Genomic DNA, 15,049 nt, shown 5'->3' with positions numbered 1-15,049 from the left:
TTCTCATTTTACTAATGTGAATATTGGTCATCCTACGTGGTATAACCAATGCTGACATGAATAATTTTTAATAATGTTTTAATATTTTTCAAATTTTTATTAATTTTTCTTTTTCTTTTTTTTCTTATTTTTCGCTTTTCCTTGTTTTTTTTTTTTAATTAACTAGTGGCTAGCAAGGGCCATGATGCCCTCACCAGCCATGGGCAAGAGTCACACAACCCTCACTCTAACCATGGCATGGCTAATCTCGCCATGGCCTCATTAGCCATGAGCAAAGGCCGCCTCACCTATAGCCAACAAGGCTATGGCGAGGCTAACCTCACCCGCAATCGCTTGAGCTTACACAGCCATGGCCAGGAGCTCGAGATATGGCAATGGAGTGGCTGGCCATAGCTTGAAGCTCACCCCAAATCTCATGTCCATGTCTATGAGCCTTGAGCTCTCCTAGTCGTTGCCATGAGCTTGAAGCTCAAATAGTGGGCAAGGCTGAGCAACCCACAAGGCCATTGTGGCCGCAAGCGAGGGACAAGGGACCCTCGTCAGCCATTGCACAAGGGCCCTTGTCAACGGCCCTTGCCCAATGGCGAACCTGGGTCACCACTAGTAAAAATAATAAAGAAGAAAAAGAGAAAAAATGAAAAGGAATATATAAACTAAAAAAAAAAATTAAAAAAATGAAAATATTATTAAAAATTGGCCACGTTAGTATTAGCAGCACCACTAAGATAATCACGTCCACATCAATGAATTCCGGCAGATAGACTCAATAAGCAAAATGTGAAGAGATTTAGGAGCAAAATTAAAAGGTTTATAACTCAACTGGCAATAGTGAAATAAATTCAAAACTTTCTGAACATTTTTATCCCACAACAAAGTCATCATCATACCCTTCTTTTTACATAGTCCTTCCCCTCATCCTTTGGCCAAACATTGGGTCATAGTTTAGAGTCCCATAATCCCATATCCAATCCAATGCAATTCATAGGAAAAGGAAGTAAACACTTCGTGTTGCATTTTTATTAGTAATTTGATGATACATTTGTCTAATCACAAGTTAGAATAAACATGAGAATGTTTTTTTTTTTTTTGGTGCTGGAGGAACCGGTTTGCGTGACAGCCGCGCCATAAACCCCTAGGTGACACTTAAGCAGGAGGACCCACCACCCCTGAGTCACACTTAATATACTTAGCACCTCCCCTGGGTTTTAAACCCTTCACCTCTAGGCTGAGGATCAGCAGGGCCTTATCCAGTGGAGCCACCGCGGCCGATGGTATAAACATGAGAATGTTCGTATCTGTTTATGCATAGAATATTTTGTTAGTTTCAATGCATATGCCTGTTGGAATCATCACTCGAATCAAAACGAGAGAATTGAATAGATTATAATTATTATATTTTTTGAAAGAACGCATCCTTATAGGTCATTTTCAATTCTAATGTATTCAATTCTAATCTAGCAGTCATGGTGACTAAAACATAATTTTAATATTGGAGGTAACACAAACTAAGTTATTCCTACAAATAATCAATTAGAGGTTGATTGAAGTGGTTACAATGTATGTGGATATGACTCCAGTTAGATGTCTACTTTAATTGTAGTAACAACGAATCCAACATAAAAAGCGAATGGCCTCGCAAAGAATCATTTTATGAATGAGAATGGGATGATGACGATGATGGAAGCATTGTTGCCAAGAACACAAGTTCTCTCCCCCTTTCCTTTCTTCAATCTCTATCCCCAAATATAATGAAGGAACAAAAGGACAGAAGAATCCTCCTGAGCTCTATATAAATGTGCATTTGTCTGATTAAGATGAGACAGATACAAATTGTGTTGTGTAGAGATAGATAAGAAAAGAGAGAGAAGGGAGAACACTGGCCAGAGCTTAATAGGAGCTTTTGTCGCAGGAGAGGTGGCACCTCGAGCTATTGCTTGTGCATCATGCGTTGTTATATTGCATGTGCCTTTTGATATGTTAGCATGGAATAGCTACAAGTGCCACCTCTTCTCGATAGAAGCCTCTTTAACCTCGAGAAGTTATTGCATGGTCCATCTTTGTCCTGCTCGGTCCATCTCTCTCTTCCCCTCCTTACAACCGCATGTCTATTTTTGCATGATATGAGATGTTTCTTTTGTCGTCTGACCTATGTTTCTTTCTCTTTTTGTGTATGCAACGAATGCTTATTCGCCATTCTAATTTACGCTTTTACATGCTTTTGTTATGACCAAGCTTGGTTGTGTTACAATCCATAAAAGTTGTAGTCCATCGATATGATAGCAACACAGTGTGATGTGTAGAATAGACAATAAAAGTGGATTGTTCGAGTATTCTAATTGATCACACGGTGTGCAAATTTTATTTTATTTTTTTGTACCATTCAGTTTCGTTATTAGGTATCTCAATTTTGTGGGTTATAATAAATTTTGAGTTTTGTATTGCAAATTTTTTAGCTTAGCTACCTCAATTTTTGCATGCTTTTTACGGGCTATGCCTATGCACGAGCAGGCTAACTCCTGATCTTTTGACAGTGGAGATACTTGCTAATTTTGAAAATGCCTCTGTATTAGTTTATATTTATATTTTATCTAGCCGGGTTAGTTTCATATGTAATGGGAGGTCAACGTCTAGTCCTGAGGTACTGATTAAGTTCCTGTACACTACCTTTCCTCCAATCTAAACTTCGAAATATGTAGACTCACGGGAATACGCATATTTTTAAGTGCAAGAAAAAGAAAGTACATAATCTAAAAATCTAAATAATTCAGCTTCTTAAGAAATTATTTTTGTTAAAAGTCTCCTATCTTTTGTTCACAAGCTTATTATAATATAAACAATTTTCAGATCGTATTATCCTTCCACTCGAATGGAATGTGGCATTAGAGTTGGTTTTAACCCTTCCATTCAATTTATTCTTTCTAAGCTTCCATTCCAAAATTGAGTACGAGTGATTCTATGGATGCAAAGATCGATATTCAAAATCAGTTCATGAAGTGACAGGTACCAAACCATAACTATTGGTTTCTTGCTTCGAAAATGAGGAGGTTAAATCAGTATTACAACAATTTTACCTGGCCAGACAAATTTATCTATGAACTATAAAAATTTAATTAGCTTCATCTTTCCCAGAACCAGAGAGCTTCACGTAATGAGGAAAAAAGTGCTTTGCTTCTACAGCAAGACAAATGCATATATATCTGCTAAGCAAATGAAGAAAAGGAAACAAAAGAAAGGAAACCAAATGGAAAGAAAGAAGGAACCGTAGACCTGCTCGAGTATTGCGTTTTCATAAGGTATTGTAATCCCGGTGTACGTTGGTAGGTTGTGTAGTCAGAAAAATGTGCTGTCCACCCGTGTTTCTTATCTAACGTCTGAGCTCGAATCCAACCATTATTGAATATAAACGGTGTTGAGCAAAATAGAGAACACTAATTATATAATAAACACTTGTTTGCTACTAGAAAAAGACAACATTATATTCATTACACACTCAAGATACTCTAATCTCACTCTCTTCACCATCACCACACGCACACACAATGCACTCTGTCACGTTACTCCCACTACACACTTTTTTGTTTTTTTGGTTGACCCTGGAACCACCGTATAACCAGCAGCCGGTGACGTAAACCAGGGGAGCATTAGCACAGAGCTCACCTCTCATGGCACTCCACTTTAGTCGCGCAATGAGGACGCGGAGTTTCGAACCCCTCCCCTCCCGAACGAGGGGGCAGAGCGCGAACCAGCGCGTCCAGCACGGCACAGGATGGGTTACACACTCTTTCTTTTATCTCTGCATGCTCAAGTCATGAATGCGGAGCCGCCGATTTATAAGAAGTTCCTCACCAACCAAGTCGAGTACAAAGCCAGTGTACTACAAGAGTCCAACGTGGCCTATTTTACAAGTTTCAACTACTTTCAACTTATTTTCATCCACTCATCTTACCTAACAGCTAACACTAAAGGACACTTCGAACACCACAAGTAACAACTACCCATTGCAGATATTGGTCATAGAAAAATCTAGAAAAATGGAGAGAGAGGCGGTGCTCTCAACTCTCCCCTCATTGACTAATCTTTCTTAGCAATGAACCTCACTATCATACTTAGTTACCTTCGAAACTCTCCGAACTTTGCAACTTTGAGACTTTGGGTGAAGATGTCTGTAACTTGATCATTTGTTTTGGCTTACTCCATCTTTATCTCGCCTTGTAATACCTTTTTCCATTGGAAATGATAGTGTAATTTTACATGGTTGGTCCTCACATGAAAAAATTGGATTCTCCACTAAGTTTATGGCTGATAGTTTATCATGATATAACCATCTCAAGTGATCTATTGGTTGATGAAGATTCTCCATTAATTGCTAGCCATGTACTCTCTTGAGCTGCCGTCATTGCTACTCTATACTCGACTTCTGTCATAGACGGTGACATAGTTACCTATCTTTTACTACACCACGACACTACTGCTAATTTGAGACTAAACATATACCTAGTGATTGATCGGCGTGTATCACAATCTCTAGCAAAGTCAGCATTGTAATGGCCTACAACCTCACATGGTGCTTCTTTCTTATAAAAGAGCCCATAATCAAATGTACTCTTTACATACCTTATTATGCGCTTGACTGCATCCAATCAAAACTTTTGCGGTTGCTAAATGAGTCGGCTTATTACTCCTACTGCAAAGGCAATGTCAAGTCGTGTTATGGTTGGGTAAATAAGGCTGCTCACTAATTGTCTATACATAGTTGAGTCTTCTAGTTCTTGTCCTTCATCTGCACATAGTTTTATATTTCCATCCATTGGAGTAGATATAGGTTTGCAATCAAGCATCCCGAACTTTTATAGTAGATCTCGTGTATACTTTTGCTAACTTAAAAATAGTCTTTTCTTGATTTTCTCAACCTCGAGCCCTAGAAAATATTTTAGTTTTCCAAGCTCTTTCATTTGAAACCGCACTAAGAGGTTGGCTCTAATTTGGCACATCTCCTCTTCATTATCTCCAGTAATGATTCCATATAAATTAATACTATTGCAAACTTACCTTCACAAACAAGCTCAAGTCTACTAGGGCTACTGATATTAACCACTTTGCATCAAGAATTCAGTAATCTTCCTATACATGCTCTCAAGGCTTGCTTTAAGCCATAAACAACTTTTGTTAACTTGTAGACATACTTTGGATGAGTCTTACTCTTGGAACCATCAGCTGCTTCATATATATACCTAGTAGAAAGGCGTTCTTCACATCCATTTGTCACAACTTCCATTATTAGCTTTAAGTTTGTGAACCCATTTGCAAGATAAAAAAACCACAAGTCTTGATAATCTGTTTATGTTTAACAGCAATAATATATATATATACTAGTTCTCTCGACAAACTGGTTGAGAAATGAAGTAACGTTAAAAAGCAGTAACCAATGCGCTTAGGAACGGCTTTACCAAAAAAATAAAAATAAAAAATAAAAATGCCCTTAGGAACAGTAAACTTGTAAAGTGGTAAATTCTTTGGTCATCCAATTTGTTATATGAATTTATGTGAAAATTGATTTTCCATGACCGGAGCAATGACCTAATGGCAACATGTCTTGAATGACGCAAGATTCGTATTCAAAGAAGTCCATCACATGGGTAAGTTCTCTTAGAACTAGAATTTATGTAGCGTCGAAAGGGGACACTCCTGTTTTATGTCATCATCAATAGTGGCCTAGATTCCGTCCGAGGTGCTTCTTTTCTGTGAACATAAGGTGAAAGCATAATCGAATGTTAGAAGTATAATCTGCACGTTAATTAGAATCAAATCCAGCAGTTCTTTTTCCATCTTCCTTTGCGCCGAACAACAAAATCGATTGCACCATGGAAGATATTCTTTTCGGTGGAAAGGCTTGATCAAACCCTGCAAAATCTTAAAATTGAGATGATGGCTTTCACAAGAAGAACTGAATAAGATAATGTCAACTTAAATACAAAGAATTATGGATGTCAGAGCCAAATCATGCACGCTAAAAACATACATGATCCGAATGATGTTAGATATATTATAATTAGTCCACACCATTAGATATTTAGATGAGTGAATCACATTCAAAACTGACCATTCAATCGGCATGCCATATTGCTTAATATATTGATTTTGTAAACTCTATGTCAATATTGTTCTGCACAATCAAAAGGGTAGGGAATCAATCGATAAAGTGAAAACATGATCTCAACCCTCTTTAAAAACAAATGCCCCCACCCAAGAATCGAATGCATGCATTTTGAACAAGGACCTACTAAGGACACTGTGTCTCACTAAGATTCCCTTATACAACTTGATCCCTCGTTCATTTGTAACTTCATCAAAATCTTCATATGTTTATTGGCTAGCTGTTTGAATTCAGCATCTTCTTTTCCAACCTTCCAAAAAATTTTAATATATTACATATTTATCAATTCAGCTTCTAAACCTTTCAATTTTACATATTTTAATAATTGAGTCCATCCGATCGATTTTAACTGAAATTTGCTAATCCGTGCCAGCTATCCTATATGATTAGTTGGTGTTAACATAAATAATTTTTAATAATATTAATTTTTTTGAAATTTTATTAATTTTTTTTTCCTTTTTTCCTTTTTTCTCTTTTCATTGTTTATTTTTATTTACTAATGGCCAGCAAGGGCCACGATGGCCTCACCTGCGGCTTCTCGAGCTCACATGACCATGGCCAGGAGCTCGATATTTGGTGATCAAGTAGCCAACCATAGCTTGAAGCTCATTCCAGATCTCGTGTCCATATTTGCAAGCCTTGAGCTCTCACGGTTGCTACCATGAGCTCAAAGCTTAATGCGAGGCTAGGCAAGGCCAAGAATGGACCCTCACCATCAGCCCCACCGACCACTAGTAAAAAAAAAAAAAAAAAAAAGAAATATGAAAAAGTGAAAAAGAAAAGATAAAATAAAAATTAGAAAAAATTTTAAAAAAAATAGAAAAAATATTAACAGATTATTAAACATTGTCCATATTATAGCTGGTCATGCCACGTAGAATAACTGGCATTCACGTCAGCAAATTCCAGCCAAAATTGACCAGATAAACTCAATTGGTAAAATTGAAAATTTTGATATTTAATTGACAAAAATATAATAGATTTAGGACTTTTGGATAATTTTCTCGGCAACAAACTTATCATCACACCCTTTGTTTCTACTTGGTCCAAAATGTTGTCCTTCTCGTCCTTTGGCCACACATTAGGTCATAGTTTATAGTCCCATAATCCCATCTCCAACCTAATGTAATTCATAGGAAAAGAAAGTGGATATTTCGTGTTGCATTTTTATTGCTAATTCAATAATCGATTTGTCGAGTCCCAACTTGATTGAGGTGGTTACAACGTATGTGGATATGACTCCAGTCAGATGTCTACTTTTATTGTAGTAACAAAGAATCCAACATAAAAAAGCGAATGGCCCCGCAAAGAATCATTTCACTAATGAGAATGGAAAGATTATGATAATGGAAGCATTGTCGCCAAGAGCACAAGTTCTCTCCCATTCTTCAATCTCTACACCCGAATTTAAAGAAGAAACAAAAGGACAGAAGAATCCTCCTGAGCTCTATATAAATGTGCATTTGGCTGATTAAGATGAGACAGATACAAATTGTGTTGTGCAGAGATACATACATCTAGAGAGTTCTTAGAATTCCATCCCCCCAAAACAAAGAAAAGAGAGAAAGGAGAGCACTGACGAGCTTAATGGGAGCTTTAGTCGCAGGAGAGGTGGCACCTCGAGCTATTGCTTGTGCATCATGCATCGCCATATTGGATGTGTCTTTTGATACGTTCGCGTGGAATAGCTACAAGTGCCATCTCTTCTCGACGAAAGCCCCTTTAACCTCGAAAACTTATTGCATGGTCCATCTTTACCCTACTCGGTCCATCTCTCTCTCTCTCTCTCTCTCTCTCTCTTCTTCCCTCCTTACGTAGCGCGTGTCTATATTTGCACGGTATGAGATGTTTCTCTTGTGGTCTGGCCTATGTTTCTTCCCCTTTTTGTGTATGTAAGAATGCTTATTGGCCATTCTAACTGATGCTTTTACTTTCTTTGTTATGACCAAGCTTGTTCATGTTATGATCTGTAAAATTTGTATTCTATCAATACAATCTCCATGCCGCATGATGTCTAGAAAAGATGATAAGTGTGGATTGTTTGGGTAACTTAATTAATTGCATAGTGTGCGAGTTTCTTCTTGTCTCATTCAATGTTAATTTCCTTTATAGGTATCTCAATTTCAATGGTCATAAATTTGATTGTTATGCATGGCAATTTTTTAGCCTAGCTAGCTCGGGTTTTGCATGCTTTCCATGGCTGTATGCCTATATATGAACAGCCTAACTATCTTTTATGTTTGCTAATTTAAAATGCATCTCTATTAGTTTATGTTTATTTTTTTATCTAGCTGGGCTAATGTCATACATGACGTGAGGTCAACATTTGAAGAAGTCTCGTTCCTATATATTTTCAGTCACCACATTTCCGCCAATATGAACTTCAAATGTGTGAACTCGTAGGAATACACTTCAATTTATTTTTAAGTGCATATATATTGATCAATGATAAAACCGCAGATCTCATCATTAGGAGGAGGAAAAAGAATATATATAATCTAAAAAACTAAATAAGTCGGTTTCTTAAGTAAATATTCTATGTAAAAAGTCTCATATCTTTTGTTCACGAGCTTATTATATTATAAAGAATATCCAGATCGTCCTATCCTTCCATTCAGTGGGATGTCGCATTAGATCAAGTTTTAACTCTTTACATACAATTTATTCTTTTCCAAACTTTAATTCCAAATTGAATACCACTGATGCTAGGGATACAAAGACTGACGCAAAATAAGTTTACAAAGTGACATGTACTTTACTATAACTATCGCTTTCTTGTTCCAAAAATGAGGAGGTTATGTCGGTATCACAACAATTTTACCAGGCCAGACATGTTTGTCTATGAACTATAAGGTTATATTGGCTTCGTCTTTCGCAGAACAAGAGAGCTTCGGTGTCACGGGAAAGAGATGCTTTGCTTCTACAGCGAGAAAAATGCATATATATCTGCTAAGCAAAGGGAAAGGAAACCAGCGGACGGAAACCAAGGGGAAAAAAAAGAAAGAGAAGGAACCGTAGACCTGCTCGAGTATTGCGTTTTCATTAGGCTTTGCAGTCCCGGTGTACGCTGGTACGTCGTGTGGTCAGAAAAATGTGTTGTGTACCCGTCTTTCTTATCTAACGTCTGAGGTCAAATCATTAAAAATTCATATTGGAGCCGTTGTAAGAAACGAGGATCAATGTATTCCAACCATTATTCAATGTAAAATGGACGAAAGAACTGTCAAACTCGGTGAAGGTAAGTGAGATGTTCTCAGACAGCTTTCACTGGACAAGATTGAGCCAATGAAAACTCACGTTTGCTGCCAAGGTGTGTGGGTCTGGGCACAATCTTGGGCTTCCAGAAAAGTGGCCTTTCGTGATAGTAAAAGTTGCTGTGTTTCAATTCAATCCTGTTCAGTTTTATCTGGTTTAGTTGCATAAGCAGAAGACGATGAACCACGAAGATCGAAAACAAAACCGATTTACACGCTACAAATTAGCCTCGTTAGGTTTGAAACTTTTGTTCCCACCCAACTAATGCAGTATGATTCGGCTTCATGTCATCAGCTTCGTGTCAATATGCTCACCCATACCATCCAATGATCAAACACGAAAAATTCACGTATATATCCAATACATGGGAAAGCCCAAATTAGTCAAGACCCTCACCAACGAGATGATCATCAAGTCTTTTTCCTAATTTTCCAGCAAAAATCTTGCATCAGGTTTCGACCAAGAGATGATCATCACAGAAGGCTATCCAAGTTCCGGCGCACATTTACCCCAAAAAGAGAGAAAAAAGAGGAGGCTTCAGCCTTTTGCCTAATGTAACAATTTCATCCAGCACAAGCACATCCAGCAGAAGAACAAGGATTAATCACCTTTATAGTGATTTTCACATAGCCACTGAGCATCAATGCCAATGACCAGCAGGTTAGGAGTTGGGGACAATCCGCGCAACTGCAGGAAAATAAAAAAAGGCAAAAGAACAAAGTTGTACATAAATGATATCAATTTCAACTCTTTGATATTCTCGTCCACGAATGTTTCATACACCATCAGCCCACAAATAAGCTTCAATTCAGAATGGGGAAACAGATCGCAGTAAATGCAATTTCAAAACGAGAAGCAAAATGGTAAAATGGGCTACATGGTCGAAAGACGGTTAGTCTGTTGAGTTTCCAGCAGAAGCATTGCGAAGTAAATCCCATGCATCCTAACCAACAACTGAATTTATATCTGTAATACCCACCGCATATACCTTGTAATCCAAAGCTTCCACCCGCCAATGAAATATAATCAATCACCTGTTCCTGACCTTCTGAATTTTGTTCCCTTTTGAATCGTCTTAAGCCCAATTTGAATGATCACTGCATAAGTTGTCATTTCTTGCTACTTGCACTGTCTAGGTCGAAATTTCTCATTTGATAACAGAGTGCTGATCAGCTTCTCAATCCTCTTTGCTCCTGAGGTTGGCCGGAGAACCGTGGGCTCACCAGCAACAGAGCATGGATCACTCCCATTCTCCCTGCTCCCAATGCACCAACCACCGGGAACGAGCATGTCAGGCCCGCGAGACAACAGCTCGGAATCGATCTTATCGAGCACTGGATCATTCCGGGGGAACTTCCTGGCAAAAGGAGCATTGCTATTGATCATCCTCTGCATATCCAAATGGTTGAGATAATGGGGATGCTGCTTTGGAGGATTGTCCCACGATATGAAGTGGAGATCGCTGTTCACAGTGGTGTTACGGAACTCTTGCGCATTGCAGATCACAGTGTGAAAATAGCCTTCTGGAGACGATATGAAGTTGGCATAGTACATGAGAACAGTACGAGGTAGGTTGTCCCATCCCCATATGCAGTAATCAATGAAGGGTCGGGTCAGAGCCATCCAAGCAGACCCTGCAAGGAAAAAAAAAAAAAAGCATATGATTGCACCGCTGCTAAGCTAAAATCACAGCCAAAAATTTATATGCATAATAGCATGTCATTGCATAGATTGGGTATCTGTATGCTAACACATTGTCCAGGGACTAGCCTTCATATAAACTTTAAAACCGGACGCGACATGGAGATTGACCAACATTGTTATTCTACATAAACATATACAACTAACGAAAGTTACCAGTGTGCTTTTAAACAGATAGATCAACCAATAATTATATACTCTAAACCAAAGTTCTCTGGCGATGAAAGGGGTGGTCATAATATCAACATTCGTAGTCAGTTATGTCTGAACTTGACTTAATGTTTCTACCACAACAAATATGTGTGTGTGTGTGTGTACATATTTGCAAGTAAATTGGAAAAGAGTGGCATAGGTGGCCACTTATGAAGAAATGTGGGAGAGAGAATAAGTGCCATGAAAGTGAAGAGGCCTAGGTCTGGCCATCTTACTTCAGATTTATGAGATTTACGCTCCAATGAATAAATATAACACTCACTTGTTAAACATGTAGACCTCATTCTCAAACTCAACATGCAGCAAATTAGGTAAACCTTCAGTTAAACATGTAGAAGCTAGGGAATATCCCAAACTAGGTGAATATGAATTTTCGAGTTTCTATTGCTGTACCAACATGACCAAAGGCAACAAAACAAGAGAATGAAAATGCTAGAGTCCCACGAGAAGATTAATTACTCATCTAATTCACATTGTTTTCGTAATGAAAGTTTCAGCGCCTCATTTAGACTTTACTGGGGAATTTATTGAATTGTTTTACAACTCAGGGACTTCCGTCCACATCCCCCTATCATAGCCTCCTATCCAGTCTCTACTACCTTCAAGATCCACTTATAACTTCCCACTTGTGCATCTTAGGGACAAATTATTAGCAACATATCCTCCATCTCCCTATAGTTACCGCAATCACGAAAGCTGCTATGAACAGCAAGAAATAGCCCTCTGATTGTTGGTAAAAAAGACCTAGGCAATCAAATCTATGCTTATATTATTAAGGATACTGCTACAATCAAACAGTTTTTCAAGAACCTAAAATCATAATTTTTACGCTATCATGAGCATAAACTTTAAGCTAATGCCAGCGAAGTCCATTTGAATAAACTGTAGACAAAGCAGCAATTGATTTGTACTGCAAAACATAAGCAGCTAAAGACTGTTATAGGGCGAGCACATAATGGTTGCTTGAAAGCATGCCACAACTACAACCTAAACAAGAGAACAAGATAAACTAACTCATCAATCATGGCTTTTGACACTTAAAACAACCTATAATACACAATGATTCATGCTTTGGTTAGTTCCCCTGCTGCAAATTAGGATAGGTTCTTTTATTTGTGAGAAGATATCATTACATTAATTTACGCCTCCAAATGTCCACAATGGGCCAACTACTACTTGCCAACTTCGCCCTACACAAGCTGATTTTGAAAGCCTGACACTGAAAACACATGTTTTGTAGTGAGACAGGTCCTCACTTTCCAGCATCAACAAAAGGAACTGCTGTAAGCAAGGCATCAACACCTCCCAAGCAGTATCATTGTCTCTTCCATCCCTCTCAAATTCAAAAGAATATTTGTTCCTTTGCCTATAATTTATGCTAAACAACAAGCATGCACTCTTTGCTTCCAGAAGACTAGCAAGTACGACACTTTGAATGCTCTTACAATGATAGGATGGCAGAAATCTTCTTAGTACTCATACTAATCAAAAGGATCATTGGAACTATGATACTGTCAAAAGCACCAATCTATGTTCCAGCCCACCAAATTTGCTGTCTCCTTGCTCTCAAGTTAGTAAACAGCTAAAGTTGGCCGATCCTGATAGAAGAACGGCAGCCAAGCTAGCTCAGACTTCAGCGAGCAGCCACAAAAGTCTAATGAAATTCAAGGATTGCCAAGTGGACGGTGAATTACCGTAAAAACTAGATCAAAAGGTGCAGAGGGAAATACTCTCAACCGTTGAACAAAGGAAATGTGAAAGTAATATCTTTGATTCAAATAGGGGTAGCTGTTCGTGTCAGGCCACCATGTTAGTGTCGATATTCCTGCCTTTTGGAAACACATCAAATGCTCTCACATGATGTCAACTTAATCATGTCTAATTTGAATTGCTCTCAAAATGCTCCCCATGTTCTGCCTGTCATGTTTAAGCTATGTTGTCACGTCAAAAATTATCACCTCTTGATGTAATTTATGACTAGCAATAGAAAGGACAATGACTGCTTTCTTCACTGCAGAACTTTGTCTGACACCTCAAAGTTCAAAAATTAACGTGTCCTCATTGCAATGTCATAATTGTTCATCATCCCTCTTCACTTCTTAACTACAGAACAGTCATCATCGATCTTTGCTTCGCAGTATACAAATATTGCAAACTAACAACTGTTATTTTGCTGGAGATAATTCCCATGCATGCTTCCATCACCTCCACCTTGTCCAATGCATTCGTGAAGGAAACGGCATTTCACAATCGGAACTCTCACCTCCATCATTCAATTCATTTTGAAGAACTTTCTCCGTCAGTTTACTCTTTAATTACCATTCCGATGATAATCCAAAACAACTATTTTTAGCCTATGACTACAAATGCATAGATTGCAACATGAAGATGTAGGAATTCAGAAGGCGAAAATCCCAATCTGTAACCTATTGAATCCGCACCTGTAAAGAGCTTAAAGGCCGTCGGCACACTTCTCCTCTGCGTAACCCAGAAAACATCAGCTTTCTTCGTCATGTACAAACCCGGATCTATAATAATTGGCTTCGCCCTTTGGAACCTGCAGATATCAGCATGCACAAGCATCAATCAACTAGCCAAAAATGGAACCAATCACCAAGAAAAGAACAGCAAATATAGAAAGAGCAAGAAATGCAAGTTAAAGGAAAAATAACTGCTAGACAAGTTCACTCACTCTTTCCATCCAATGTTGCTAGTGTGATCAATGAAGTTAAGATCTCTCGGCAGGTACGAAAACGTATGCAGCAGATCTGATCAACCCAAAACACAAAACCAAATCCAATAATTAAACCCATAAGCCCGAACTGCAATCAACCCCAATCCATTACCGAAACCCACCAAAACAAGAACACAAAAAAGACTCACCATCTTGAGAGACGAGTGGGTAATCCGAAGCACTGAGATTGATGAACCAATCCCAATCCCCACCTTCCTCAACAAGATAGCAGCAGCATGGAGTGTGTTAGCCACCATCGTCGGCCCTCTGTAGGTGACGAGATTGGCCTTGGTGATCATCCTCACGTTCTTAAATTTCACAAATATGGGGTGCGCCTCCACGAAACGCTGCAGATCCAACCTCTCCTCCGGCTTGCACTCGAGGTCCAAGTGGACGACGTACTGGTTTCGCGGGTGGTACAGGGCCATCAGCGTCCGCCTCAGCATCGACCCGTCCCCGGTCGAGCCGGAGATCAAGTACGCGAAGCGGGGCGGCGGCGGGACGGCGGAGACGGGGAGCGGGTGGAGCTTGGATTCGACGAAGGGGGAGCTCGACGCGGAGGAGGACCGGTAGAAGGGGAACAGCGGGACCCCCTCCGGCGAGGTCAGCGTGGTGAGGAAGAGCAAGAAGAGGGAGACGATCGACCCGATGGCGAGGGGGAAGATCCACCGCCGCTCCATCGTCTGCGGGTGCCGCAGGTGCATGTAATAGCTCTTCAGCCTCTTCATCTGCCGCCGCCAACCCAATTCCACTCAATCCTCCACCCTCCCTCCTCCCCTCACACCCGCGCGCACACAGAAACGCGCGTACCCACCAACGGAAACCGCGATGCGGCGCGACGGGCACGAGCAAAATCCTTCCTTTCCTCTGTTCCCGGTGGCGGGAGGATCGAAGGACGGCGATTCCGGAGACGGGTCGGTCGGGAAACGGAAGATCAAGAACCCTTCCTTCTCTTTTTCCTTCTGGGCTGGGGGAGGAGCTGAGAGGGGATA

The 15,049-nt window shown here is 39.5% G+C and overlaps 1 protein-coding gene across 1 annotated transcript; it reads right to left on the bottom strand.

Annotated features, from left to right (window-relative positions):
* Positions 1-10,122: 10,122 nt before the first annotated feature.
* Positions 10,123-14,805, bottom strand: LOC120289089 (beta-glucuronosyltransferase GlcAT14B-like). Its single transcript, XM_039303623.1, is given in 5 exon segments — positions 10,123-11,043; positions 13,765-13,880; positions 14,016-14,091; positions 14,207-14,266; positions 14,269-14,805. Coding segments are annotated over 5 exon segments (1,284 nt in total). The 5' UTR covers positions 14,786-14,805; the 3' UTR covers positions 10,123-10,528.
* Between the last annotated feature and the right edge of the window lie 244 nt (positions 14,806-15,049).

Source organism: Eucalyptus grandis, chromosome 10 (genome assembly GCF_016545825.1).
Source record: "Eucalyptus grandis isolate ANBG69807.140 chromosome 10, ASM1654582v1, whole genome shotgun sequence".
NCBI classification, from domain to species: Eukaryota; Viridiplantae; Streptophyta; class Magnoliopsida; order Myrtales; family Myrtaceae; genus Eucalyptus; species Eucalyptus grandis.
Note: the sequence above shows the minus strand (reverse complement) of the source record. Positions and strands in the feature narration are given on the sequence as shown.